This window comes from Lytechinus pictus, chromosome 14 (assembly GCF_037042905.1).
Source record: "Lytechinus pictus isolate F3 Inbred chromosome 14, Lp3.0, whole genome shotgun sequence".
Lineage (NCBI taxonomy): Eukaryota > Metazoa > Echinodermata > Echinoidea > Temnopleuroida > Toxopneustidae > Lytechinus > Lytechinus pictus.
Window position 1 is genome coordinate 2,163,333 of NC_087258.1, and position 16,364 is coordinate 2,179,696.

Genomic DNA, 16,364 nt, shown 5'->3' on the forward strand with positions numbered 1-16,364 from the left:
GGTTCTATGTCATTTGTGTGATAAAACTTGGATGATAATGAGCGTATTCACATTATAAGCAGTTAACTTATTCATTGATTATTCTAAACAATGGAGACAATAGATTGACAACATTTATTATCATGGATAGACAGGCGAGACTGAAGCTGGCTTGTAAAAAGCCCCCCAAAGTGCTTCCCGTGAGTGGTGATATATTATTACGTATTTTTATGTTTTACTTGTCACGTTTTACGTGCCCCTAACACATTTTCTAGTAAGCCCAGCTCGTGGACTCGCCCGTGTGGATAGAGTAACACTTTGATGAAAACTTTGGAAGAGTTTATGTCAAATTGTAGCATCAGTCTTATGTAAAACCAATGTGTCGCAGTATTTGCCCTCTACCAGTCATGTTGTCTACTTTTGTCAATTTTCATCAGGTTTATAACCAAATCTCCAAATTTAAATTTGATCAATGACAGGCCTACAGACATTCTGTCGAGGCAATGGGAAAGGAGGAACCTTTACTACCCGGTATCAACCTCACGCATAACCAGATTTTCTTTCTAAGCTTTGGTCAGGTAAGCGTTAGCCGCAAGCTTGCGTTCAGCACGTTGCGAATGCGCTACCGCACTCTTTGTCACTGACGTCACGACATTATGCAGATATAGTACAGAACGCGGTAAATGCATTTCGGATGCGGATACGTAATACTACTGCACTCAATATTCCATGATATTACCATAGAGCTATAAGTAGCTCCATAGAGAACGTGATAATGCATATTAGATTCTCATGCGCTACCACACTCCGTATATATTGGTGTCATGACATTATACAGGCATAGTACGGAATTTAATCCTAACCATTAAAATTATCAAAACAATCCCATCCTTTCAATTTATATTTTGTTTTAATAGTTGTCTAATGTATTATAATGTTAACCTTTATAATATACTTCAATGTGTTTATGCTACAATGCCAACTGTATTACAATTTGAAACATGAAAAATTGAAAAGTGAAAACATATATAAATATAAAATTGTTTCGTTAGTTTTGATTGCTGACGGATGATTTAATATAATTTTTCGTCCTTTTTTTCAAAAAATTGTATATTATTCTTATACAGTGATTGCTAATCATTCCTTTATTTTTTCAAATATACATTTTTAGCTCTGGTGCGGACTACATCGAGATCAAGATCGAATTAATGGCCTAAAAAACGACTACCACTCACCTCTAAAATTCAGGTCGGTTAAACGATTGCTCTTTTTTTCCTTTCCTGAGCATATTGGCTTCTAAAATGACCATCGAATGATTTTTACATTTGCAAATGGCGTAACGGAGGGGGTGTGGGAGGGGGGGGGGCGGCAAGTGCCCCGGATGCATCTATCAAAGGGTGCTAACAGGAAAAAATATATTAGAGAAGACAAAAAAATACAATTTTCTCAAGCTCGTGAATAACAAAAGAAATCGCAGGCGCCAACTTTGTATGTTGGATAATCAAAACTTCAATTTCATTTCCCTCTGTAACAAATGCAAATTTACTCCTGAATGATTCATAGCTGACATCATGTAAAAAAAAAATAGTGAGAGGAGCGAAATTTTGATAATATTTATAATGCAAACTTCAGCGTGTTCGTTTGCATGCAGTACGCGCTTAAAAGAATCAGTCAAAATAATTCGTGTGTACTAGGTGACTATGTTAAAACACCCTAAATTTCCAAAGTTAAGATAAATCATTGATTCGAATCAGCAATTTTTTTTTCATTTGGTCAAACATATCCTCCAACAAACTGGATATTTTGAACGATCCTTAAGCATGTAATAACGAATTGTATCTTTCTCATTTTTTTCCATTTAAAGTCCTGGGAAAGTTCACCCAAACGAAATGTTTATTGCAAAAATGCCAGAAAAAAAAAACTAGTGAAGGTTAGAAAAAAAATCCATTAAAGATTAAGAGAGCTATTTGTGACACCATATACGAGCAGCTGCCTCATAGGTTTTGTAATTTTTAGTGGTTCATGATTACTCAAATATGATTTGACATCATCATTAAAGAATGGATGTTAATGTCTGTTAATATACTGACGATACAATTAAAACAACTTATATATTTTTTTCGAGAAAATGACATTTCTGAATTTCTAAATCTTTCATCAATATTTTTTTGTTATGATTTATTCTGTTATTTTTAGAGTAAACGCTTTTTTTCCAGGGTGAACTTACCCTTTAAGCACTACTATTCAATAAATTACTTCTGTTACCGTGAAAAAAATTACTTATGTATTTGTTACCTCTTTGACATTGTAGGGTATGGGGATCTGTCAGCAATTCTGAAGACTTTGCCAAAGCATTCAACTGCCCTGTCGGATCGCCCATGAATCCAAGGAATAAATGCGGGGTCTGGTAACAGAGCTGAAGTCAGTCAGATCGTTAATATGCCCCACTTACACCAAGGACACCGACTCAAGAGCGATCGAATTATTACGTTATTTCGAATGGAATATCGTCGGTCGATTTGTAGCAAGTTTTGTGGGTGAGACTTTAACCTTACATGGAAGTAACCTTGGATAGAGTGGCTACAAAAGACTTTTCTTCCTCCCAGATAAAGATACTACAGGGGAAAAATTGTATGAAATGCATGTCTTGGATGACAATGCAAAAGAGAGAGACCTAGAGGGGGTGAGAGAGAAAGAGAGAGGGGGAGGGGGAGCGGGGGGGGGGTACTAGGAAGGGAGAGAGTGGAGTATGTGTGTGCGTGTTTATGTGGTATGGGTGTGAGAGATTTGGAGACAAAGACAGCCAGAGCAGAGAGTGAGAGACAAGGAAAGGCAGCGATGTGTGTGTGTGTGTGCTTGTATGTGGGTGGGTGGGGGGGGGGGGTTACAAGAATTTATGGACAGAAGTATAATGGCTGAGAAATTCACTATTTCAAACTTTACCAGTTCGATTCACCAAGTTTAGATGGTTCTGAAATTCATCCACCCTGGGTCCCGTAACACAAAGCTTAGAAATCATCGAAGAACATTTGTTTTTTTATAGCATTGATCAAAATGTACAATTAATCGTAAAAATCAATCGCTAGCCTTTGTGTTACGCAACCCTAATCTCTGAAGTTCCGTTTGATATGGGTGCTTTAGGGGCGGCGTTGAACAGTGACTGCCCCGGTGATTTTTATTTTTTGGAAAAGTGGAAAACGGATGAGGGAAATATGGAAAAAATACCCCCTCAAAATAAGTATCACCTTGGTTTATCTCCCACCCCCCCCCCCCATTAAATTGATCAGACGTCGCCCCAGCGTGTGCACTGTGCTTAGGATTAGCAATACCTAGGAATGCATGATACGCGCTTCTAGGCTTAACATGGATTCAATTTCATTGCTGATTTATCAAGTTATGACAACGATAAACTATACAATTGATGTACATTTCAACAACAAAAACGCCACGTTTTCTACCTTTTGTTATAGATTTTGTATCATGATTGTACGTTGTAACGGTTTTTTGTGTCATTCGGTTATATCACTGTATGACTATTGTCTACTCTAGCACTTGTTTTAAGCACTTTATTTCATAGCAAGTTCCTAATTGTAATTTCCTGAAACTGTCACTAAAGTTTAGTACCTGTTGTTGAAGCAAACAATGATATCATAGTAGATCAAGATGTGGTTCATTTACATAAACCGAACTCTGAATCAAGTATAATCTAAGCAGATAATTCACACTTGAGAATGAGATCGCCAAAACAGATACACACATGTGGATCATTGTGTTACTATTGCTTTGAAGAAAAATGCTCGCCGCCGCCCACCGAGCTGCTAATTTTGTCAATTTATTTGTTATTAGCAATTACACATTTTCCTCCAATATCATTTGGCACATATTTATTATTTAAGATTGAAACCATTGGGTGATCAATGAATGTTATTAGGTTATTTAATTTCAAGATGTTTACCACAACTTCCGTTTAATAATAATGTCCAAATGGCTCCACCCCACTTCTCCCTATTACAAGGAGGCTTATCTTCAGTACCTCGTTAAGTATCTAATCACATGTATTATATCAATTTGTACATTTGTATATTCAGACTGTAAAAATAGTGCGTAAAGTTCTATATCGAATAAGAATAATAAACACTTGATTGAATTGAAATTGTGTAATATTAAACTGGAAAATATTTAAAGCGAAGTCACATTTTATGTCAATTTTTATACTTTTCAATATTGACCATAGCATGGATATGCTTATCTTCTATGGCTGAATAACTTATATTTAGAATCCATTTAAAAACATTATTATGGTTGTTCTAACTTAATAATGATTTCTGGAGAAACTTGATAATGATTTCTGCAAAACTTTGTTAGAAATAAGCATATTGTAAATTGAATAAATCAGGATTTTATTACAAAATTGTTTTACATCACTTACAGTTTTTATTCATACGTCGTGTAGAATATGATGTGTTGCTAAGGTTGTGAAGTTGTTTTACTGAGTCTGTATTCACCTTTCGAGATTGACATTTGAAATTAATTTCTTTTTCCATTCAGAGAAAGAATATATATAGGCAACATGCTGTCCACTGTGTTGGGTAATGTATGTTGGTAAATATATATATATATGTATGTATATATATATATTTTAAGCAATAGTTGTGTGGACAGTATGTTGCCCAGGGTTGGTTTAAAGTTGGGCAGTTTTGCCCAACTATTTTAAGAGTGTATATCACAATAGTTCAATGTCGAAGAGGAGATAAACGGGAGCAGAACTAATGTGACTTCGGTTAATAGGTGAATTAAAAATAGAAATGAGCCAACAAACAGTCGCTCTTGATTGAGAGGCAAGTTTCAATGTCAATTTAGCGACTAACTAACCTTGTATAATAACAGACCGGAAGGAAACAAAGGACTACAAGATATCAAAGTTATAAAGAACAAAATAGTAAGAACATTAAGATAACGTTATGATGATATTTATAATAATGATAATAAATGATGTGATGAATACAAACAAATGATAAATAGATTTAGATTTATTTATTTTCCACAATCTGATATAATACAGGTACAATAGCATAAAAACACATTAAAAAATGCATTCAAACATGAATACAAAAGAGTACATCATAAATAGAGTATATAACAAGGTGGTGGGATTAACACTAGGCCTCAAGACCTTTCAAAGGTCAATCCCTATAACACAACAGATCTACCAAAACGAAAACCAAGGGGGGGGGGACGGATAAGGCAAATTAATATGAGTTCAGAATAAAATTTCTGAATGTTCGTTTAAAAGTCGAAAGACTTTGGCAAGATTTCAGGCTACTAGGAAGGCTATTCCATATACTCGGTCCAGAATATTTAACGGTTGATGGAGAAAAATTATATTTGTAACTTGGTACATACAAGTTATCGTTCTGTCGTATATCATATACATATTTTTTCTTAATAAAACAATTACGTATGAAGTTTGGCAAGGAGTTATGGACATATTTATACATAAATATACATGTGGTAAATATGTGAATATGAAAGATATTCAATAATTTATTTTATTTAAACAAAGGATTTGAGTGAGTGTATGGCTTAGAGTTTGTAATTATCCGTAAAGCACGCTTTTGAAGAACGGGAAATTCGATTAAAAAGATATTTTGCACAATTTCCCCATACAATGTTGCAATAAATACGGTGAGGAAAGATCATAGAAAAATATAGTTTTAAAAGAATATGATTTGGTACAATTGCACTTACTCTACTGATGGCACCAATTGCCCATGATATTTTACAACATATTTCATTTAAGAGGTAATTCCAAATAAGATGATTATCTAAAGTTACTCCCAAATATTTAGTGGTATTTACAACTGGAATATTAGAACCATCAATTTTTATATCAATATAATTAGTATTAACATGCTTATTCCTAGTGTGGAATACCACGCACGATGCTTTGTCAGTATTTAGTTTTAGCTTGATATTTTACAACATATTTCATTTACGTGGTAATTCCAAATAAGATGATTATCTAAAGTTACTCCCAAAAATTTAGTGGTATTTACAACTGGAATATTAGAACCATCAATTTTTATATCAATAGAATTGGTATCAACATGCTTATTCCTAGTGTGGAATACCACGCACGATGCTTTGTCAGTATTTAGTTTTACCTTGTTAGCTAAAAACCACTGGCCTATCTTACACAATTCCCCATTTAGTATTGCAAAGACATTCTGTATATTATTTCCAGTTATAAAAAAAATACTATCATCTGCATATAATACAGAATTTAAATGTAAGTGATTTATATACATATTAAAGTGTAGAGGATCTAAAACAGATCACTGAGTAGTAGTAGCAGTAGTTATTAATAGTAGTAGTAGTAGTAGAAGTAGTAGTAGAAATTGTAATAGTAGTAGTAGTAGTAGTAGTAGTAGTAGTAGCAGCAGCAGCAGCAGCAGCAGCAGCAGCAGTAGTAGTAGCATGATTATTACTGCTACTACTACTACTACTACTACTATATTATTGATAAGATCTGCAATGGCAATCTCTGTACAACCCAAGCATCGCAAGACTAAGAAGAAAAGCCGAGTAGGGTATACACTTGAACAACACAGTGTGTGAGCTGCCTTCAAAGAGAGCATGGAGAAATCCCTTCAGGAGGCGAACCCTAATATTGATTGATTGATTGATTGATTTTATTTGTCAGGTAACTAAGAACAAGTACAGGAAAATGGGAACAGAAGTGTATACCTTGACAGGATTACCCATGAAAGCCGAGATGGCTTATTTCCAACGGGGTCCTTACATCAGTAATTGAAGACAATGTACATCTATGAAAAAACACCTACGGAAATCTACAAACTACATCAATTAAGTCAAGACCACTATAATTAACACGATGAATTGTAAAACTTAATATGTAAAAATACACAAACAAATAAGTTTGCCATGAAAAACACTTACGCAGTCAACAAAATATGATGAAAATAATTGTAAAACAGGTTGAGTAAACGATCATTACTTCTAAGTTACATATGAGAATTATACTAATAATCAGTTTTTAAGTAGCGCTAAATGCATCGTAACTAATACAAGATTCATGAATCGTAAAACCTAAGATATGAAAAGTACAAATACGTTTGACATCAAACTTTCAAGCAAACAACAAAACATGATGAAACAGTGTAAAACGAGTTGATTAAATAAATCATAACTAAATAGTTATATATATTGATGATGACATAATGATCTAGAGATAAACTGGAAAGACTTAAAAGATGCAATTGCAGGAACATGCAAAGAGACTTTAGGAAGGCCAGAAAGATACTATGAAGATTGGTTTGATGATAATGATAAGATCACTCAAATCATATCAGACAAAATGCTCAGCTCCAATTACATGGCCAAATGACATACAAAGCGCCAATAAAAGAGAAACATGTCACTCTCTACGATCATTGATTCAACGTAGAGTGAGAGTACTGAAGAATCAGTGGTGGTTGAAGAAAGCAGAAAAAACTTCACATTTTTTCTGATGAAAATAGCAGAAATTTCTTCACTGCCACTAGAAAGGTGTACGGCCCAAAAAGCAATGGTGTAAGACATGTATCAGGAAAGGATGGATCGCTCCTCAAGGATAAATTAAGGGTTTAAAGAGTAGCATCAAGAAAGAAGGGAAGGATATAGAGAGGACATGTGATGAACCATGGGGTGGAGAGGGGGGGGGGACGAAATGGCTTCATTGACAGACTAACAGGGAATGAGCTGTTTGAATTGTCATTCCGTCTTTAATATGAGGAGCTTGATTTTAAAAAGGGGCTTACTCCACTTTTGACCAAAATTGATTTTTTTAAATGTAAATATGTGTATCTTAGGCGTGGGAATCAAACGCACCATATCGCATTTGAAAATACGTTTGGGAAGGTTGACAAAAATTGATGTCAAATTTGAGTTTGGAATGTTAAAGGCTTGCTGGAGAAGTTTCATTATGGATATGTGGAGCGTTGTGGCCCAGTGGATTAGTCTTCGGACTTTGAAACAGAGGGTCGTGGGTTCGAATCCCAGCCATGGCGTAATTTCCTTCGGCAAGAAACTGATCCACAATGTGCTGCACTCAACCCAGGTGAGGTAAATGGGTACCGGTAGGAAGTAATTCCTTAAAAAGCTGTGTGCGCTATGAACGCCTAGCTTAGCCGGGTAATATAGGAGCGCCTTGAGCACCTAACAAGGTGGATATGTGCGCAATATAAATACCCTATATTATTATATTGTAACTATACTTTCTGGCTTTTAACCCAGTAAATAAGATCTATCTAGCTAATACGGGGTTGAAAGTCATATATTGTATTTATAATATAATGAAATTTGAGTTTTATTCCAAAAAGGAGGTATATCCACTGTATGGTAATGAAAGATTAAAGGTTAATTTTACCACTTTACCTAAAGTTATGCATTAAGATTTTAAGTACATGGTGTTGATATGAGTTCACACAATCAGTGCAAATTTTGATGAAAATAACAGAATTTTACTTTTTGTGAATATTTTTGGATTTAAAAACTTCCCCACATTTGTAAATCCTCAAGGGATAAACTTAAAAAACATGTAAAATATACTCTGTTACACACTTAAAATGTTGGGCAACATATTGTCCACTGTGATGGGTAATGTATATTGGTAATTATTATCCAACTGAACAAATTTATTACCCAATTTGGACAGATTTTAACCAATAGTTGTGTGTGCAGTATGTTTCCTATAGTGATGGTTAAACATTTTGCCTTTTTGCCCAACATTTTAAATAGTGTATCAATATCTACAAGTTCCACTTTTCAACATGTTTTTATTTGCAAAATGGATATCGCGACTACAGGTTTTATTCCAAAGTGAGCTAAATCCATAAACTTTATAAAAATCTTTAAAATTTGTATTGAATGCGATAATTTTTAAAACTTGATTCAATTGATCTAAGGGCAATTCCATAGGTTGGTGGACAGAGCTCAATGTGTCTTTGTACATATAGCCCATCTGAACCGTAACGTGAGTAACCACTTTATCTGCACCCCTTGTAAAAACCATGTGTTCTTTATTTTTTTTATTATATACAAATTTGTCTCCCTCATATACTTCTTTGAAATGGATATAATTCACTTTCATAAAAGCCTTGCATGAGGACACTTTTCACTTATGTCCACTTTTCATTTTATGCATGTCCAAATCATGTAACATGAGTAACCGACACACTTCAAAGATTTGCCAGGAGCATAATGAAATTTCCCAAGTTTTGTTTTTATACAAAGGATAGTCAGACTGCATACTATGTTGTGATAAAGAGATGTTTAGTTCCTATCAATAATAATGGAGTTACAGCTCCAAGTATGAGTCAAGGTGTCTCCAAGTGTAACGTGAGTAACCGTGGAATAGCCCCTAAGATGATTGCAATGTCATATATATATATATCAAATAAAAAAGCAGGAGATAATGGAAAGTGGTGAATAAAAAAAAACTTAGATTTACACAAAAACACTAAATATTGATTTACCGCTTTTTGGAATAAAACCCTCCACATCTATGTGTTCTCCTTCGTTTTGTTTTGATGCCGTGTAAGCCTATACAGAGTACGTTGCAAAACAAAACTCTGAATGCAGGTAGTGATTATGCTTATGATTATAGTGCCTATAAATATATTATTCATAAGTCTTGTGGCAGTGATATATTCCAAATTAAGCTTCCCTTGAAAAAAGTCCTTATGTGTTTTAAGAATGCCTCCACAACAAATATGACGCAAGAAAACAATTAGATAAGCACATTTATGGGCATTGAGAGGAATGACGCAACATGACTGTTTGTTTGTCTGTCTGTCTGTTTTTATTAACAGTTTAACAGTAAAGAGTGATATGATAATGTGTATACATCTCTCCATTATGCAAAGGACAGATTTATTGTAGAAGCTCCCAGGACAGTAAAATACGCCTTTTTCATTTTCGACTTGGTAAACACATTCCTGGAATATTGTTAAGTTTGGATTTCCAAAAGGCATTCGATTCGCTAGACAATTCTTTATTGTTGAACGTTCTCCAATTATTTAACTTCGGGGAAGGATTTTGTAACTTTGTCAAAGTTTTATATACCAATTTAAAAAGCTCAGTAATGAATGGGGTGTGAGGCAGGGGACCCCATTAGTCCTTATTAATTTGTTTAAGCTTTAGAGACACTTGTTATAAATATTATCAAAAATAAAACAATACATGGTTTTAAAATATCGGACAATATTTGGAATTGAAAGTGTCGCTGCACGCGGATGATATAACAGTTTTCCTACAATTTAAGATTCTGAAGTAATTTGATTATAATATTATTAACAGTATCTTTTTAATCACCCATGGTAGCCACTTCAGTAAGGAAACTGCTCTATCAGCGGGTTGGAATACCTAGATGCTTAGATAATTATATCTCGCAGCTGTTCATAATTTGCATTTGGAATTTTCTCGAAATCTTCGGAAGGGATGACTGTAGTTGGCATTATCTTTTGGGTGTTTCAGTCGATAGAAAAGGGACTTGGTGTACTGGGGAATATGCTGATCCTTGGCGTGTACGGCCAGAAAAAAAAACTTTGAAAAGTACCGATATTTTGATTATGATTCACGCATTTACAGATCTCAAGTCTTTGGTATTGCTCGTTCGAGGATCGAACCCACGACCTCCCGTTCATGAGGCGGATGCTCTACCACTGAGCCACCTCGCCCGATTCACTAAGGTTTGGTTATTCCGTATTCACAAGTTAACGGATATACTTTGTGCATTTTGAAAATTTACTATGTAATCCGTTATATCATGGATGTTTTTATGTTTATTCTGGATGAAAAGGATCAATAAAACATGCATTACAAAAAATATATACAAATGAACAGAAAGGGGAGTTTTTTATTTGAAGAGCTTGCTAATATCATGGCCGAAATTCAACGACTTTTAAAATAATATAGCAAAGCATCCATTGACTATAGTTTAAAAAACCCAATAACCCCCAAAAACTTTTTACCCCGTAGGATGCGAAAGTTATTTTATGTTTGAATTTCCAGCGCCATTATGAGGCTGCGATGAATGCAAGAAATGCTCCACAGGGAGTGGACATTGTGAACTCTTTGAAATGAATCCGATGACCGGGTTAATAATATGCTGTAAAGCGCTTTGAGCCATTATGGCATGGGAAAAGTGCGATAAAAAAAACTAGCTATTATTATTATTATTATTATTATAAACGGTTAATGGGAGTTTTCAGGGGATTTTTTATGCCTCCACAACAGCTTAATAGCTGCTCTGCTAAAGCCAGGGTAATTATTGTTCAGTACTGTAAAGCGCTTAGAAAGTTCTGACATGGCCAGTACAATCATCATCATTAATTTTGTTATATTAGTTAATAAAGCTAGCTGATAACATGGTCGAAATTCACCGACTTGTAGAAATAACCTAACAAGGCATTCATGAACTAAAGTTACCTATAGGTAAAGTCAGCCTGATAGAGGATCCAAGCAATAATGACATTCATTTTCAACTGTGCAGTGCGATATCAATGATGAGTTGAATTTAATTATGTTTTTATCGACAAAGTCTAATTTATCCAACCGTGACCATTGTAAGAGACAAACATCATTGGTTCTCAGCGAAATGCTTAGAAAAAAATGTGATATCTTTTTTTTGTCGGACGAAAATGTAGTCTTGAACTACTTATATAATTCATTGCTTATCCCCATGTACCCATAATGCATCATATTGGCCATTAAGTATTTTAATGATAAATAAATGATAACTAGAATAAAGACGAATTCGACCATCTGACTAGTTTGATTCCACGATATTTTCTCAAATAGGCTCCCAAAGAACAAATTATGCATCCGAACGACAATGTTACATGAAAACAACAAAATATCTTACGAAATTTAAATCAAATCTCACATATCTAACGCAGACAACCGTTTGTGTGACATGGATTGGCTACGGTGACAGTCACTTCCTCCTTACATTACATGAATCATTTTTATCTGTGCCCAATTGGTTAAAGAATCCAATAGAGGGTGATCTGTATGCTCTGCCGCTCTATACTTCATTTTAAATTAGAAATACGCCCCCCCCCCGTTACAATGAAAACATGCAGATATTGTATTACTTTATTGTACAAGGGACATGGGTGTGTGTGTGCGAGACAGATAGAAAGAAGGAGTTTGAGAGAGTTCTTGTGGATTAGGGTGTGTGTGTGTGCGTTTCTATAAGTCCGCAATCGTGGTCATTTGCTAAAATGCACAACCAAGAAATGTGTTTTTCTTCTACTTACCATAATGACGATAATGCCACCATAATGCGACTAAAACGTGTATCACATCAAATAGTGCTCCCCATGGCGTATTTGTGGGTATGTGTGTGTGTGTAAGGGAGAGAGAGAGAGAGAGAGAGAAAGAATCAAACATAGATAGAGACCAAAAAAAATCAATGAAGAAAAAAGGAGCGGGCGGGGGGGGGGGGGGAGGTTACAGAATTCTCTTATTATGTATTGGTAGTTTTCAATTAGCATTGTAGTAAAAGGGGAATCATTTTAGTCGATGTCCGTACTTCAGATCGGTTGGAATACCCAGATGCTTAGATAATTATATCTCGCAGCCGTTCATAATTTGCATTTGGAATTTTCTCAAAATCTTTCGGAAGGGATGACTGTAGTTGACATTATCTTTTTGGTATTTCAGTTGATAGAAAAAGGACTTGGTGTACCGGGGAATATGCTGATCCTTGGCGTGTACGGCCAGAAAAAAACTTTGAAAAGTACCGATGTTTTGATTATGATTCACGCATTCATAGATCTCATCGCCTGTATCTCTCCACCTCCAAGAGTTACGGATTCCCTTATATCGTGCTGGATACTCTTAGTCCTGACGCAGGGATGTTCCCTCTCGTCACTTTTGTTGATGGCCGTTACTGCCACAGATCGATACCTAATCATCCACAAACGCTTCAGACGTTCTACCAAGTTGAAAGCCTCGTTGAGTGCATTTTTGATGATCGTCCTAGCTTTTGCAACTACGTTACTAATGCTTCTTCACGTCACGCTTACCAAATTACATGGTCTACCCGGTTGCAATTATATAAGTTTTCCAAAATCTTGGAGTTCAAACCTTTCAAGAATTATCCAAGGGGTGATGTTTCTTTTCGTATTCATTGGCTGTATTTACTGCTATGTAAGAGTCTACTTGGTGATCACTCGACAAGGGACACATCGGAGAGCCATTGGCAGGTCAATTCAGATGAAAAATCTAACACCTCGGATTGATTTAAAAACAGTCCCCACCATTTCAGGTCGCGTGGCCTGGTCAGCAGACAACAGGAGTTCCAAAGTAACCAGTAGTCCCGTAACTCGTTGTTCAAGACAAGAGAGATCAGATGACACGAGATACGGAGACAGCACCAGGTCAGGTAAAGCGAAATCTGGAAAAGTCCGATCTGGTAAGGGGAAGATCTGGTCAGCAAACAACAGGAGTTCCAACGTAAGCATTAGTTCCGTAGCTCGGTGTTCAAGACAAGAAATATCAGATGGCACGAGATACGGAGAGAGTACCAGGTCAGGTAAAGCGAAATCTGGAAAAGACCGATCTGGTAAGGGGAAGATCCGGTCAGCAAACAACAGGAGTTCCAACGTAAGCATTAGTTCCGTAGCTCGGTGTTCGAGCCAAGCGAGATCAGATGACACGAGATACGGAGACAGTATCAGGTCAGGTAAAGCGAAATCTGGGAAAGACCGATCTGGTAAGGGGAAGATATTGCCTTCTAAACGAACATTGGTTATGCCATCGAGTAACCATGATAACCTCAGCGTGCCGGGGCACCAAAAGGCAGCCATGGAATTTTCTCCCCGATACACTGGGAAAATGGAAAGTAGCAGTATAATCTATGGCGGAAGCAGGACATTAGCAAGTCCTGCACCCTCATATCGTGCTATTGATGTACCGGGAATCAAAACGACTAAAATGCTCCTTGTCGTAACAATATTCTGTTTCATCACATGGTTACCACACATCATCTTAATTGCAGCACCGCTCAAATTTATCACATCTGTGGATCCGACAAGCTACAGCGTGTTCAACCTTCTTCTTCGTGCTCGGAGTTTGAATCATGTGATCAATTTCTTTGTTTTTGTTACAGTAAACAAGATATTCCGTAAAAATGTGGTGAATATCTGCAATAGAGCTATCAATCGTATAACGTGCAACAGATGCATATAATCATTATCTATATATATTGTTACTATTTGTTTGGCGTCACCTGTGCATGGGATGCGAAAAGCGACCTGAAAAACTATGGCCCACAGGTCTCTCCTCTCGATTTACTGATTCAGATGGACCACTACACAATGTTCTCCCCTACTCTTATTATATACGAATAGTGCAGTGGGTTCTTAACGTGCAAAGGTGGTGACTCTCCTATAGACGGGACCTTCATTTAACGCCCTATCCAAGGGACGGAGTGTTTTCCACTTCCATAGCCTACATCTATGCAACAAGATAGAGACGTTTACACACATTGCAGGCTTCAGTCACCCGCCCGGGGTGGACATGAACCGACAACCTTTGATTCAACATGCAGACGCTTTTAATACCGCCTGAGCTAACTATCGCGCAATTCTTTGTATAACTTCATGTGATGGGAGAGAAGATAAAAAAAAACTTTCATTAGTTTCACCCAGCACAGATCCATGGTGGGGGGTGGGGTCAAGGGACACCAAGTAATGAGTGATCTCCTCCTCCCCTCCCCCCCCCCACCCCCACCCTGCCCTGAAAGTGAAGGTTAAACTTTTCATTTTTATAAAATAAAAAAAAACTTTTGATCCAGAAATTTGTTGAAATTAAATTCAGCGAAAATTGTTTACCTTCAAATTTCCGACTGCACACTTCATTCTTCTTCAGTGATATGACCAGGTCAGGCGCGTAGAAAAGGAGAGGGCGGTCCCCCCCAAAAAAAAAAAAAAAAAAAAAAAAAAAAACCGCCCCAAAAAGAAAAAAAGAGAAGAGGAAAAAGGAGAAAAGCAAATAAGCAAAGGAGGGAAAGGGAAGAAGGGTGTAGCTTTATTGGTTTTTTGTTTCTTCTTTGGTCAAAAGAAAGTGGCAGAGCGTCCGCCTCATGAACGGGAGGTCGTGGGTTCGATCCTCGGCCGAGTCACACCAAAGACTTATAAAAATGGGACCTTCTGCCTTCTTGGTAGGGCTCAGCATTTAGATTGGAGAAGGGTAATAATAACATATTATGTTATGCAGGGCCCGCTGGTAGAGCAGTTTCCTAACTAAAGTGGCTACCTTAGGTAAATAAAACGTTATTAAATTAAATTAAATTAGTTATTATCAAAAACTTAAAGAGATATAGAAATTGCCTTTCTCGTTTGTGTCCCACACCTTTTTTCTACTCGTTTTTTCTCTCCTCGGCTATGGGATTTGTATATTCTTGCCAAAAATCATGATGTAAAGAGTATGAAATGTAATTGTTTTTCAATTGCAATGGCACAACATTTCGGCTCTTTTGTTAAAAGTGGGTAGGTAAACATTACCTACACATTACCGTCACTCCACCTTATACTGGAGATTAGCAAAAACTCATGAGGGATTGTAATTACTTGTTTATGCAGTTGTTAGCTTGCCAGGGAGTGTAAATCGTTTGAATAGCAATCTTATGTAATATTGTATTATTATGTAACATGCAGTCACTATTGAATCTTCATTACTCATATCATATTCAATATTTTATATGCTGTGTAAAAAAAATGTATATAATTGTTATTTAACTAGAATAATATCATTTAGTCGAATGAATATTGATAAGTAATAACCACTCTGAGTATAAGTGTAATGTATCTTTTTTTAAAGTATAAGAAATGTGTGTATCCGATATATATATACTCATAGTTCTTTCAATTAGCTTCTTTTTTTTGTATGTTAGATCGATTTCTAGATTTACCCTTGTATTTTCACTGAATTGATAAATTTATAAGTATAAAAAAGTAGAAACCTATAATAATGAAAATACATACCTATTAATTTTTCCTTGTTTTCCCGTCAATTCCCAATACTGCTTCCTTTCTCAAGAACTCAAATCATTTTTATCTCTTCGTATTACAGTGTAACAATGTCGACTTTTAATGTGTTGTATAAAATGTGTTCTTTTGATTGTGTTATATATATGTATTGTGCAGGGCCCTGGTTGACAACAGTGTCTAAACCACTGAACAGGCTACCCTGGGTAAAGAAGACAAAAAAAAGCTATTTCTTCCGCTTCTCAACAAGCAATTTTGGCAAAGGATCTGCTCAAAGGGGGAGGCTTTAAATTCTTGCTGCGCTATATGCGAAAGTATGTACGATGA

General features: G+C 36.0%; 1 protein-coding gene across 1 annotated transcript in view; it reads left to right on the top strand.

Moving 5' to 3' along the window:
• The window catches only part of LOC129276787 (neprilysin-like), a 40,793-nt gene extending 36,407 nt beyond the window's left edge, over positions 1-4,386 (top strand). Inside the window, exons 22-24 of the mRNA XM_054913192.2 lie at positions 459-557; positions 1,151-1,227; positions 2,291-4,386. Of these exons, the coding sequence (XP_054769167.2) occupies positions 459-557; positions 1,151-1,227; positions 2,291-2,390 (276 nt within the window). The 3' untranslated portion in view covers positions 2,391-4,386. The remainder of the gene's footprint in view (positions 1-458; positions 558-1,150; positions 1,228-2,290) is intronic.
• Positions 4,387-16,364: the final 11,978 nt, after the last annotated feature.